This window comes from Mustela putorius, unplaced genomic scaffold (genome assembly GCF_011764305.1).
Source record: "Mustela putorius furo isolate JIRA1106 unplaced genomic scaffold, ASM1176430v1.1 tig00537227_pilon_pilon_pilon, whole genome shotgun sequence".
Taxonomy (NCBI): Eukaryota; Metazoa; Chordata; class Mammalia; order Carnivora; family Mustelidae; genus Mustela; species Mustela putorius.
In genome coordinates, this window is record NW_025422368.1 from 14,247,803 (window position 1) to 14,262,367 (window position 14,565).

Genomic DNA, 14,565 nt, shown 5'->3' on the forward strand with positions numbered 1-14,565 from the left:
TCAGTGGCTTGTCATTTACATATAACACCCAATGGTCATGTCAACAAGTGCCCTCCTTAATATTCATCGCCCATTTAGCCACCTCCCACCCACCTCCTTCCATCAACCCTGTTTGTTCTATATCATTTGTTCTCTACAATATTTTTCCTACTTCTTGAAAGTTGATGGAATTTAGGAAGACATAATATATTGAATCAAAAGAAGCAAGAAATGAATAATCTAGAATGATTGTCAGAATGGCTAAAATAAACAAGTCAGGAAATGACAGATGCTGGCGAGGATGCGGAGAAAGGGGAACCCTCCTACACTGTTGGTGGGAATGCAAGCTGGTGCAGCCATTCTGGAAAACAGCATGGAGGTTCCTCAAAATGTTGAAAATAGAACTGCCCTATGACCCAGCAATTGCACTATTGGGTATTTACCCTAAAGATACAAACGTAGTGATCCAAAGGGGCACGTGTACCCGAATGTTTATAGCAGCAATGCCAAAGGATTTTAATCAATTACCAGACAGTATTGAGGTTGAAGTGATAGCATGAAAGTATAATGGTACTACATAACTATATCATCCTGCTACATTCTCTGAACTTTGTCTTTATTTCTTTGCTGAATTGCCATAAATGGTTCTTTTTAGGCTACTGATTCAATGGTTATTGAGAAATTTGACTTTGTAGTAGATTTTTAAAAAATAAAAATATCATAAATATCCAAAACAGAGTCTTTTTTTTAATATAATTTTTTATTTTTTATAAACATATATTTTTATCCCCAGGGGTACAGGTCTGTGAATCACCAGGTTTACACACTTCACAGCACTCACCAAAGCACATACCCTCCCCAATGTCCATAATACCACCCCCTTCTCCCAAACCCCCTCCTCCCAGCAACCCTCAGTTTGTTTTGTGAGATTAAGAGTCACTTATGGTTTGTCTCCCTCCCAATCCCATCTTCTTTCATTTATTCTTCTCGTACCCACTTAAGCCCCCATGTTGCAACACCACTTCCTCATATCAGGGAGATCATATGATAGTTGTCTTTCTCCGCCTGACTTATTTCGCTAAGCATGATACGCTCTAGTTCCATCCATGTTGTCGCAAATGGCAAGATTTCATTTCTTTTGATGGCTGCATAGTATTCCATCGTGTATATATACCACATCTTCTTGATCCATTCATCTGTTGATGGACATCTAGGTTCTTTCCATAGTTTGGCTATTGTGGACATTGCTGCTATAAACATTTGAGTACACGTGCCCCTTTGGATCACTACGTTTGTATCTTTAGGGTAAATACCCAATAGTGCAATTGCTGGGTCATAGGGCAGTTCTATTTTCAACATTTTGAGGAACCTCCATGCTGTTTTCCAGAGAGGTTGCACCAGCTTGCACTCCCACCAACAGTGTAGGAGGGTTCCCCTTTCTCCGCATCCTCGCCAGCATCTGTCATTTCCTGACTTGTTGATTTTAGCCATTCTGACTGGTGTGAGGTGATATCGCATTGTGGTTTTGATTTGTATTTCCCTGATGCCGAGTGATATGGAGCACTTTTTCATGTGTCTGTTGGCCATCTGGATGTCTTCTTTGCAGAAATGTCTGTTCATGTCCTCTGCCCATTTCTTGATTGGATTATTTGTTCTTTGGGTGTTGAGTTTGCTAAGTTCTTTATAGATTCTGGACACTAGTCCTTTATCTGATATGTCGTTTGCAAATATCTTCTCCCATTCTGTCAGTTGTCTTTTGATTTTGTTAACTGTTTCCTTTGCTGTGCAAAAGCTTTTGATCTTGATGAAATCCCAATAGTTCATTTTTGCCCTTGCTTCCCTTGCCTTTTGCGTTGTTCCTAGGAAGATGTTGCTGCGGCTGAGGTCGAAGAGGTTGCTGCCTGTGTTCTCCTCAAGGATTTTGATGGATTCCTTTCGCACATTGAGGTCCACTCCAAAACTGCTAGAACTTATACAGGAATTCAGTAAAGTGTCAGGATATAAAATCAATGCACAGAAATCAGTTGCATTTCTCTACACCAACAGCAAGACAGAAGAAAGGGAAATTAAGGAGTCAATCCCATTTACAATTGCACCCAAAACTATAAGATACCTAGGAATAAACCTAACCAAAGAGACACAGAATCTATACTCAGAAAACTATAAAGTACTCATGAAAGAAATTGAGGAAGACACAAAGAAATGGAAAAATGTTCCATGTTCCTGGATTGGAAGAATAAATATTGTGAAAATGTCTATGCTACCTAAAGCAATCTACACATTTAATGCAATTCCTATCAAAGTACCATCCATCTTTTTCAAAGAAATGGAACAAATAATTCTAAAATTTATATGGAACCAGAAAAGACCTCGAATAGCTAAAGGGATATTGAAAAAGAAAGCCAACGTTGGTGGCATCACAATCCCGAACTTCAAGCTCTATTACAAAGCTGTCATCATCAAGACAGCATGGTACTGGCACAAAAACAGACCCATAGATCAATGGAACAGAATAGAGAGCCCAGAAATAGACTCTCAACTCTATGGTCAACTAATCTTCGACAAAGCAGGAAAGAATGTCCAATGGAAAAAAGACAGCCTCTTCAATAAATGGTGCTGGGAAAATTGGACAGCCACATGCAGAAAAATGAAATTGGACCATTTCCTTACACCACACATGAAAATAGACTCAAAATGGACAGAGTCTTTTTTTTTAAGATTTTATTTATTAATTTGACAGACAGAGATCACGAGTAAGCAGAGAAGCAGGCAGAGAGAGAGGGGGGAGTGGTAAGCAGGCTCCCTGCTGAGCAGAGAGCCCGATGCGGGACTCCATCCCAGGACCCTGGGATCATGACCTGAGCTGAAGGTAGAGGCTTTAACCCACTGAGCCACCCAGGCACCCCAAAACAGAGTCTTCTTATGGTTTGCTTCCCTCTTTTATTTTCCTTCCCCTATGTTCATCTGCTTTGTTCAGTTCCACGGATGAATGAAATTATATGGTAGTTGTCTTATTTCACTCTGCACAATACACTCTAGCTCCATCCACATCAGCGCAAGTGGCAAGATATCATTCATTTTGATGGTTGAATAATATTTCTGTGTGCGTGTGTGCGTGTGTGTGTGTGTGTGTGTATTTTTATCCTTTAGGTATTTGAATTCTGTATTGTATTCTGAATCTGTATTTTTGTATCCTTTGGGTAAATAAATACCTAGTAGTATAACTGCTGGATTGTAGGGTAGTTCTATTTGTAACTTCTTAAGGAAACTCCGCACTGTTATCCAGTTATTTCCATTATGAAAGCAAGTAAGTTAGTTACTTTGGGCTCATTTATAATGAAATGGGGAAAATCTCATATATAATATGTTGTATATGTACATAAAGGCATAGACTAGTTTTCTGATTTTTTAATGAGATAAACTTGTTTCAAAATCTTTCCTAATTTCATTGTAGCAAACATATCCCCCAAAGACCTCATTAGTTTTATAGTCTCACATTTCATAGTAAAATGCTTTATAAACACATAAGTTTATATTTTTGCATCATCAGTTACTTAAGTGTCTCCTTCTACAGTAGATGTAAGTTCTCTAGGGGTATTTAATAGGATGCTTTTAAAATAATCTCATGCTCCCAAGTAGCACATATGTGATTCCTCTGCCTAGCATGCTTATCCCACCCTGGGACTGTTGAGTGCTTTGGTCTTGAATGCATCTGCTTCAAAACTGGGTTTTCTATGTATGTGATCCTTCCAGATGCTCCACTCTCTGGCCAGATAGGTACATTCTCTTCTTTCCCATAATACATTTTTTAAAGTTTTTATATAAATTCCATTTTATTTAAATTAAATTTAAATACTAAATTCCTATAAGTTAACATACAGTGCAATATTGGTTTCTGGAGTATAATTTGGTGATGCAACACTTACATACAACACTCAGTGCTCATTGCAACAAGTGCCCTCCTTAAGACTCATCACGCATCTAGACCATTCCCCACCCACCTCTCTCCACCAACCCTCAGTTTGTTCTCTATCACAAAGAATCTCTTATGGCTTGTTTCCCCTCTCTTTTTTTTTTCTTTTCCCCCTTGCCATATATTCATCTGTTTTCTTTTAATTTCCACATATGAGTAAGATCACATGGTATTTGTCCTTGACTGAGTATAGATCTTTTACTTCTTTAGTTAGATTTATTCCTAGGTTATCTTCTTGGTTTTGGTGCACTTGCAAATGGGACTGATTCCTTGATTTCTTTTTCTGCTGCTTCATTATTATTTTATAGAAATGGAATAGATTTCTGCACACTGCACTTATATATTATGACTTTACTGAATTCAAATATGTATTCTAGCAATTTTTTTGGTGGAGTCTTTTAGGTTTCTGTAAAGAGTATGATGTCTGCAACAGTGAAAGTTTTATTTGTTTGCTAGTTTCTATGCCTTTTATTTCTGTCTGATTGCTGAGGTTAGGACTTCCAATACTATGTTAAACAACAGAGGTGAGAATGGACATCCCTGTTATGTTCCTGCCCTTAGGGGAAAATGTCTCAATTTTTTCCTATTGAGAATGGTATTTGCTGTGGGTTTTTTGTATATGGCTCTTATGATTGAGGTATGTTCTCTCTATCCATACAGTGCAGAGAGTTCTTATCAAGAAAGGATTCTGTATTTTGTCAATGCTTTTTCTGCATCTATTAAGAAGATCATACAGTTCTTGCCCTTTCTTTTATTAATGTGGTGCATCACATTGATTTGTGGATGTTGAACCACCCTTGCAGTCCAGGAAAAAATCCCACTTGGTTTGTGGTGAATAATCCTTTCAATACACTGTTGGATCTGATTAGCTAGTATTTTGGTGACAATTTCTGCATCCATGTTCATCAGGGATATTGCTCTGTAATTTTTGTTTTTAGTGATGTCTTTGTCTGGTTTGGGGATCAAGGTAATACTGGCTTCTTGGAATGAGTTTGGAAGTTTTCCTTCCATTTTTGGAACAGTATCAAAAGAATATGTATTAATTCTTCTTTAAATGTTTGGTAGAATTCTGCTCAGAGGCCATCCAGCCATGGACTCCTATTTGCTGGCAGAGTATTGATTACTGATTCAATTTCTTCACTGATTATGGGTCTGTTCAAATTTCCTTTCTTCTTGTTTCAGTTTTGGTAGTAAGTTTTAAGTTTCTGGAATCTGCCCACTTTTCCCAGTTTGCCTAGTTTGTTGGCATGTAATTTTTCATAGTGTTCTCTTATAATTGTATTTCTGTAGTGTTGGTTGTGAGCTCTCCTCTATCATTTGTGATTTTATCTATTTGGGTCCTTTCCTTTTTCTTTTTTATAAGTTTGGCTTGGTTTTATTGATTTTATTGATTCTTTCAAAGAAAGAATCAGCTCTGAATTTCCTTACTCCATTTTACTGGGGCTTTTTTATCTCTATATCATTTGTTTCTGCTCTAATCTTTATTATTTCCCTTCTTCTACTGGCTTTAGACTTTATTTGCTGTTCCTTTTCTAGCTCATTTAGGTCTAAGGTTAGGTTGTGTATTTGAGACTTTTCTTGCATCTTGTGGTAGGCCTGTACTACAATATACTTTCCTCTTAGAACTGCCTTTGCATCCCAAAGGTTTTGGGCTGTCATGTTTTCATTTTCATTTGTTTCATGTATTTCCTTAATTCTTCTTTAATTTTGTGGCTAACCTATTCCTTCCTTTAGTAAGATGTTCTTTAATCTCCTTGTATTTGAGGTTCTTTCTGATTTTTTTTCTTGTATTTGACTTCCAGTTTCAGAGTGTTGTAACCTGAAAATATGCATGGTATAATCTTGATCTTGATCCTTGTAGAGGGCTGATTTGTGACCCAATATGTGATCTACTCTGGAAAATGTTCCAAGAGCACTCAATAAGAATGTGTATCCTGCTGCTTTAGGATGAAAAGTTCTGAATATATCTGTTAAGTCCATCTGGTTCAGTGTGTCATTCACAGCCATTGTTTCCTTATTGATTTTCTGCTTGGATGATCTGTCCATTGCTGTAAGTGGGGTGTTAAAAGTCCCCTACTATTACTGTACTATCATCAGTGAGTTTCTTTATATTTATTACTAACTGATTCATATATTTGGATGCTTCCAAGTTGTGGGCATAAGTATTTATAATTTTTAGACCTTCTTCATGGATAGACCCTTAATTTTGATATAATCTCTTCTTCCAGTCTTCCAGACTGCCCTTGTTATAGTCTTTGTTTTAAAATCTAGTTTGTCTGATATAAGTATGGCTACTCTAGCTTTCTCTTGACCTCCATTAGCATGATAGATAGTTCTCATCCCCTGACTTTCAATCTGCAGTTATCTTTAGGTCTAAGATGAGTTTCTTGGCAACATATAGATAGATCTTGGTTTTGTTGTTGTTGTTGTTGTTTTCACCCATTCTAATATCCTATGTCTTTTGATTGACATATTTAGCCCATTTACATTCAGAGTGGTTATTGAGAAATATTTAGTGCCACTGTGTTTCCTGTAGAGTTGGTGTATCTGGTGATGTTCTCTTGATTCTTCTTAGTCTTTGTAACTTTCAGTCTTTTTTTCTCCACTCAAAAAAGTTTATAGCTATAATTTGTTCAAATAAACCTTCTGTCCTTTTATTTCTCTCTTCATCTTCTGAGACTCCTAGATGAATGTTACCATATTTTACTAAGTTGCTGAGTTCTCTAAGTCTACCTTCATGGCCCATTACCTTTCTTTCCCTCTTTTTTGCTTCATTGCTTTCCCTAATTTTATCTTCTGTATCACTGATTTGCTCCTCTGTTTCATCCATCCCCATTTTTATGGACTTGTATTTGCATCTTGGTTATAGAATTTTCATCTTGGCCTCACTAGATTTTAGTTCTTTTACCTCTGTAGTAAGGGATTCCTAGTGTTTTCTATGCTTTTTTCAAGCTCAGCTAGTATCCTTATAATTATTGTTTTAAATTCTAGTTCAGACAAGATGTCTGTATATTGATTAAATCTCTGGCCATGAGTTCTACCTTGTGTTCTTTCTTTTGGGGTGAATTCCTCCATCTCACCATTTTGCCCAGAAAAGAAAAGAAGAAAGAGAAAAAAGAACAACAAAAAGAGAAACAAAACAAACAAAAAAACCATGAAAACAAAGAAAAAACAAACAACAACAACAAAAAACCCCAAGGAAAACAAAAATACAACACAAGAAAACAAAAACGGATCCTGGGTGTGTTTTGGTCTATTTAAAGACTTTAGATCCCACAATGATACAAAATAAAGAATAAAATAAAAGAAAATAGACAAAAATTTAAAAATATATATATATATATATAGTGTATATATAGAGCGTATCATGCTTAGCGAAATAAGTCAAGCAGAGAAAGACAACTATCATATGATCTCCCTGATATGAGGAAGTGGTGATGCAACATGGAGGCTTAAGTGGGTAGGAGAATAAATGAAACAAGATGGGATTGGGAGGGAGACAAACCATAAGTGACTCTTAATCTCACAAAACAAACTGAGGGTTGCTGGGGGGAGGGGGTTTGGGAGAAGGGGTGGGATTATGGACATTGGGGAGGGTATGTGATTTGGTGAGTGCTGTGAAGTGTGTAAACCTGGTGATTCACAGACCTGTACCCCTGGGGATAAAAATATATGTTTATAAAAAAAAAAAAAAAAAAAAAAAAAAAAAAATTTTAGAATAAAAAATTTTAAAAAGGAATTCGAAAATATAAGAAAATAAAAGAAAAAATAATAAAGAATTAAAGAATAAAAGTAAAAAGGAAGCTCGATTCTATTTCCCTAGATTTGAAGATTTTGTAGCCTCATAATGATCAATAAACTTGGTGCAAGCCAGTTGTTTGTGCAGGTCTCCTGGGAGAGGGGCCTGCTGCGCTCATTCTGTTATTTCAGTGGTAATGTGACTCCAGGGGGTGCCTGGGTGGCTAATTCAGTTAAGCGCCTGCCTTTATCTCAGGTTGTGATTCCCAGGGCCCTGGAATTGAGCCCCCTGTGGGGCTCCCTGTTGAGCAGGAAGTCTGCTTCTCCTCCCTCTGCCTTCTGCTCTGCCTACTTGTGTGTTCTCCCTCTCTCTCCCTGTCTCTCATAAGAATAAGAATAAATAAAATCTTTATAAGAAAAGAAAGGGGGGTGCCTGGGTGGCTCAGTGGGTTAAAGCCTCTGCCTTCAGCTCAGGTCATGATCCCAGAGTCCTGGGATCGAGCCCCACATCAGGCTCTCTGCTCAGCGGGGAGCCTGCTTCCTCCTCTCTCTTTGTCTGCCTCTCTGCCTGCTTGTGATCTCTGTCAAATAAATAAATAAAGTCTTTAAAAAAAAAAAAAAAGAAAGAAAGAAAAGAAAGGTGCCTCTAGGGCATAGGGGTCAGGGCTTGGTGTACACAGCTCTGGCTTCCACTAAGTGGCACTGTTGAATTCTCTGAAGGCTTTCAGCCTGGACGGGTGGGACGAAAATGGCTGCACCCATGGGGTACCTGGATGACTCAGTTGATTATCAGCCTTTGGCTCAGGTTGTGATCTCAAGATCCTGGGATCCCCCCTCAACCAGGCTCCCTGCTCAGCGGGGATCGTGCTTCTCCCTCTCGCTCTGCCTCGCCCAACCACTTGTTCTCTTTCTCAATAAATAAATGAAATCTTTAAAAAAGAAAAGAAAGGGAAGAAAAGCGTAAGGGAGGGAGAGAGGAGGGAAGGGAAGGAAGAGAGAGAAAGAAAAGAAAAGGGCTACACCCTGCTCTCTAGCCTCAGAGCCGAAATATCACAGCCCCATTCTTCAGTGAACCCTCACAGAAGAGCGAGCAATCGCCTTATTTGTTTTACTGATTTGCATCTGACCCCTGCATTCACCCTATCCTTGTCTGAGCCTTTTGGTGTTAACTCCAAATTTCAGGGATGGCCAGGGCGCAGACCCACACGGTTCCTCCAGGTACACACGACTCCTCCCACACTCGCCAGGCTGTCCCAGGAACGGGGTCCCACGGCGGTGCAGCGGTTTGCGGGTTCTAGCCGAAGCCTGCACCGAGACCTGCGGCTCTCTGTGCTTCCAGGCTCCTCTGCCAGGACACAGCGCCGCGCCTCGCGCCACGTGTTCTTCCTGGGACCCTGGGGATCCTCAGACCACCCGGTCACTCCTGGGATTCTGCCCCTTTTTTTACCAGTTGTGCACCTTCAATCCAGGCACGTCCCCTACTGTAGCAAATCTGTAAATTCAGCTTTCGCGCTCCGCAGCTTCCAGGGCCGCTTACCTCCATCAGCCGCGCCTTCCCCACCCGCGGGATCCACCGCCACGTCTCCCCGAGTGAACTTCCGCAACTCCCACCATCCAAAAGGCGCTGTAGACTTGTCGTTTTTGTTCTCCCAGACCTCCAGCTGATTTCTTGGGTGTTCTGAATGATTTGCTAACTATCGACCCACGTTGGAGAGAAGAGGCAAGCTCAGGGCCCTCGCGCTCCTCTGCCATCTTTAACTCTTCCCCCTGGTGGTTCAACGCGTTCCGACGACCCACGGTGCTCCAGTGGACTCCTTGATCCCCGTCACCTGTGACCCATCCCTACTCCCCGTAACCATCAGTTTGCTCTCTAGAGTTCAGAGTCTGTTTCTCGGCTTGCCTCTCTCCTTTTTTCCCCATAAGGTCGTTTGTTTTGTCCCATAATACTTCTAACACAGCATTGATCCACTGGTTTGTATTTCCAGGAATAAATGGGTATAATAATAACCTCCTTGGAGTCGTGTTCAGAAGACTAGTAAGCATGGTGAAGCCCCTAAATAATAGCTACACAAATAAGGTACTCCGTGAAGTCTGTTTGCCTAGGCCCTATTGCCATGGGACCTTGGAATCTCTGGAGACCAAGCAGTATCCCACCATGACCCAGAGGCTGACACCAGCATCTCTCTCCCTACTCTTTGTCTTAGGCTGAGAATGCCCCTAGCAGAGACGTCCCAGTGAGGACAGCACAAAGGGAAAGCCAAGTTTTTGCTCACCACTCAAAGTGTATTGACTGCAGACCCGGCTCCCAGCCCAAAACAAAGGTTCTAGGAACACTCCAAGTACCTTGAGGAATGGGAAGAACCAAGTACCTGTGTGCTTTTAAACAGCCAGATTCTGAATCGTTACTGGAAACAATGGCCCCAAATCTGGGGAGATGGCCAGTTGGGGAATGAAAATTTCAATTTCCCCCGAGTTGGCACAGTTTAAGATTTTACTGTATAGCTGATGGGTGTCCATGAAAACCAAAAGCATTCAGTTTCCCAAGGTAGGTGTTGAGCTCTCCCACAGTGATGGATTACATAAGGATGCAAAGCTGCCAGGGGTTTTTTCGAGATGACCTACCCTCAGTATCTTCAATTTAGGAAAGCTCTCAAAAAAATTTTGCTACTTTTGCTTGTTTCATCAATTTATATCACAGTCCTGATGAAAAGTAAGATGAATTTTACTTAAAGTAGTCCACATATAATCCATAGTGCTTTCCAGAATTAGACTCCTGGGGCTTCCTTTTTAAATTTAAACATCCTCCCCAAAATATTTTCTATTAAGGTAAATGCTTTTGCTTTTATAAGGATTAGTAGCTTATTTAAGGCTTCTAGCCAGGAAAAACTTAAAATGACTGTCAATTTTTTTTAATAATTTTTTTGAAGTCATTTTTTTTCAGTACTCAAGAGTGAACAATCCTTTTAGAAAAATTTTCACGAATACTTGAATATGAAATATATCAGGCCTATCAGGTTTTATCCTTGGGATCCTGAAAATTTTGTGTTCTATAGAAAACTAAATAAACCCTCAAGAGAAAACTTGAGTTTGCATTTTCCATATATCCCAAACACACATTAATACAAAATTTCACATTAGACAGATTATCTGTAGACTTATATGTGAAAAATAAAACATCACAAAGTTTTAAAATTCTTAAACATGCTTTGAAAATCTTTATTAGTCCATTTAAATACAATGTTCATTTACATATTTCTTCATAATTATCTCTGTAAAAAATTGCAGTAAATACAAAGTAACAATGAGAAATATCACAGGAATAAACTCCTCCATTATTTTAAAAATCATCTTATAGTACAACATCAGTCAGTTCTGAGAATATTAAATGGACTGGTTATCTATTACAGGGAATTGTCTCAAATTATGAATAGGAAGATATTTAAACAACTTAGGTATAATTTAGAGATTAGATTAGCAAGTATTCTACCCATCACAGGCTGACTCTCCTTTCTTCTTCAGTAAGCTAAAGTGTTAGAAACTTGCCCCCATGGTTTTGATGGGAGTTGTGGAATCCTGTTAATTCTGGAAATGTGGTTTTTTTTACCTGAGCGATGCAGGATTTGCAGAGTCACAAATTTAGGAAGAAGATAGGTAGAAGTGTTAGAGGAGAGATTAGGAATAAGTAACCACTGAGATTCCAAATTAAAACATAAAAAATATCACTGAAAGACTGAACATTGTATTTACACCAATTATACAAATTTCAGGGTATCCACATCCAAAGTTAGAATTGTGAAATTAGGAAAAGAGAAAGTGTGGAAAGTGTGTCTTTCCTGGATATGAGAACAATATGTTACATTTTCTCATCGGCACATTTTCTTTCATATGGAAGGAAGTTGCATGAAATGCATTGTTTGAATCAGCAATGAAGAGAACGCACATCCCAATAAATGGCTTTATTAGTGAAAATTCATTGACAGTTTACAAGCATATGCGATAACTGCATTTAAAAGCAATCTAAGAAGGAATGTATTACATGTGAAACGGTCCTAATAGTTTTATTCTACTTTGCAGAACACCTAAAAAGTAATCAAACAACAGTGTTGTTTAAGCGCAGAATTTTAAATAATGTTTACTTTCCTTATGGACAACAATAAAATTAATCACTTTGTAAATTTTGGTATGAGTCCTGCAATTATGTACATTTTACTTTTCTTTTCATTAATTAATTCACAAAATTAATTAGGATGTGTAGGAAATATAAAGATATTTTAAATAGTTCTTCAAAACATATTTTCACTGATAATTATTTTTACACATATTTATATTTAAAATAAAATATATAAATATTCCTTCATATATATATATATATACACACACACGAGCTATTTCAAAAAGTGGAAGTACCCTTTTCACATGTAAACATTTTTAAATCTCTCTCTTATTCAACAGATACTCTTCTCATTTTTTCAGCTAATTCTTTTCTCACTTCAATATGTTTTTCTAAGTTTTGCACTTCATGTGGAAGATTGATGTCCCAAACAGACAAACAAGATTGTATTTCTACAAAAGAAAAAAAAAAAAATGAAACCAGTTTTCAAAGATTGGCCATAAAGCATTTTTATTTTATTTCTACTTTGTTCACTTACATTTAGTTGTCTTGGACAAATATATATATAAATACAGCTAAAAACAATGTACGAAATTACTGCTATTTATAAGAAAGTCCATTTGGAAAATATTTTAAATATCTTACAGAAACTACTATATGTTAAAAAGAGTGTGGTCCTTTAATAATCTAACATTTCATTTTCTGAAAGAAATTATTTATTCCAACACTGTTCAAGCCATCAAAAATACTGACGTATTATAGCATATGTTATATTTTTTTTAAATGTGTAGCACACATAATATTAATTATAATCATTGATGTCACTGCACTGAGTTTGGAATAGAGTATCTTATTAAACATTACCTTTTTGATGTTGTGAACTTTCAGTACTTTTCCGAATATACCCCAAAACCAGCATGACATTTTTAAGACTTCCTTTAAAAAAAACATGAGTCTTCTGTTAAATCAATATAACAAGTTGGACTTTAAAATGTCCTTGGAACTTACTTTTTTAATTCTACTTTTGGAGACACATCAATTATATTAAATAAAAACACTCCAAGACTAGCAATTATTTAATGTTAGAAAATTTGTGACCCATTCCTTGCTACAATTTTTAGGAATTGTGTCAATCTGAGAAAATAATTTAACCTTTGAAAACTGGGTTGAGGGCACCTGGGTGGCTCAGTGGGTTAAGCCTCTGCCTTCGGCTCAGGTCATGATCTCAGGGTCCTGGGATCGAGCCCCGCATCGGGCTCTCTGCTTGGTGGGGAGCCTGCTTCCTCCTCTCTCTCTCTGCCTGACTCTCTGCCTACTTGTGATCTCGCTCTATCAAATAAATAAATAAAATCTTAAAAAAAAAGAAAACTGGGTTGAATGTTTATACAGCCCAAGTTATATAATTAAATGAGATTATGTGCATGAAGGTGCTTTGGGACTAGTCAAATGTGAAACATTTGGATAAAGAATTGGAAGGATGGATATACTGAAAGTCTGTCACAGAACAATACTTCCTTCTCAAGTCATTCACTAAGAAGCCCTAGCTGAGCACTAGCAGTAAAAGGGCAAACAAAGACATGCAAACCCAACCCATATGGAGTATTCGTTCTAGTGAGGAGACTGACATTAATGAAAAAGATCCAGGACCCCAAAAAGAGAAGTTTGACCTCATCAGTACTGACTTCTCAGGGGCTTTGAGACATGAACTGCCATTTTGAAGAAAGAGTTAATTTAGTCTATCTTCTTGGCTTAGTTAACGACATTAACTTAAATCAAATAAGCAAAGAACAAAACAGCTCATGAAAAACCCTGAGGCAGTATGAAGCATGGTATTTCAGAGGGACTGAAAATATAATAGAGCAGAAAGTGCAGAGGAATGTGGTAACTAGCAGAAGCCAGAAAGGTGAGGTGAAGCCACTTTGCGCCTGCCACACCTCGTAGCGTCTGTTTAAATTTATCTTTAAAAATCAATTAAACTCACTGAAATCCACATAATGTCAGTAAGGAACAACCACTTGGGTCCTAAAGTACATAGAAATTAAATGAGAGGTTGGAACAACCTTGGTAGAATAAAACTAGAGAGACAATCCACTAGAGACCTACTGCTCTGCTTGTGGGGACATGTATCCTGATAGCGAACCAATCACTCACCGCATCTAGTCTAACTCCTTCTGTCCAGCTCCAAAATCCATTCATTAAAAACTGGGTAAGAGTAAGGAGAAACATTTGTCTCTTCTTAATGTATTCCTGTTAGAGGAATTTACTATTCTCTTCACCTGTCAAACACATTCTGACCTCTTCCCTAGTTACATTAACTCTAGTTTTGCAGAACTTAATTTCATTGTTATTTTAGGTCAACTTTGCATATATGCTAATACTATTCTCTAAACCAAATAATTGGTTAAAAGAAAAAAATGGAATGTATTTATGTAGAAAATATAATCACGTGCTGTTATGACTTCTTCGTATTTAAAGAGAAAGAAAAGACAAAGTTTGCTTAAAACATCATGATTGTTAATACTCACACATTGCAGAGTTCAGCATATATTGTTACAAGAATACAGATTTGCTTATAGAATGAAAAACCAAATTTAACAAGGGTGGGAAGCATAAACTGGTCAAAACAGACGTTTCCTTTACTATCTTTGGTTAAAATTTAAAAATACTTAACATCTATTTCCTCTTTTTGCCTTAGGTATAGAAAGTAAGATGCAAATTCAGTGCTCGGCTGCAATAACCTGATTCTCTGTGGGACTGGGAGCAT

General features: G+C 37.8%; 1 protein-coding gene across 1 annotated transcript in view; it reads right to left on the bottom strand.

The window, feature by feature from the left end:
* Window positions 1–10,874: 10,874 nt before the first annotated feature.
* LRRK2 (leucine rich repeat kinase 2) overlaps window positions 10,875–14,565 on the bottom strand; it is a 132,258-nt gene continuing 128,567 nt past the window's right edge. Inside the window, exons 50-51 of the mRNA XM_004771843.3 lie at window positions 12,666–12,737; window positions 10,875–12,253 (exon numbers count right to left, since the gene is read on the bottom strand). Of these exons, the coding sequence (XP_004771900.1) occupies window positions 12,132–12,253; window positions 12,666–12,737 (194 nt within the window). The 3' untranslated portion in view covers window positions 10,875–12,131. The remainder of the gene's footprint in view (window positions 12,254–12,665; window positions 12,738–14,565) is intronic.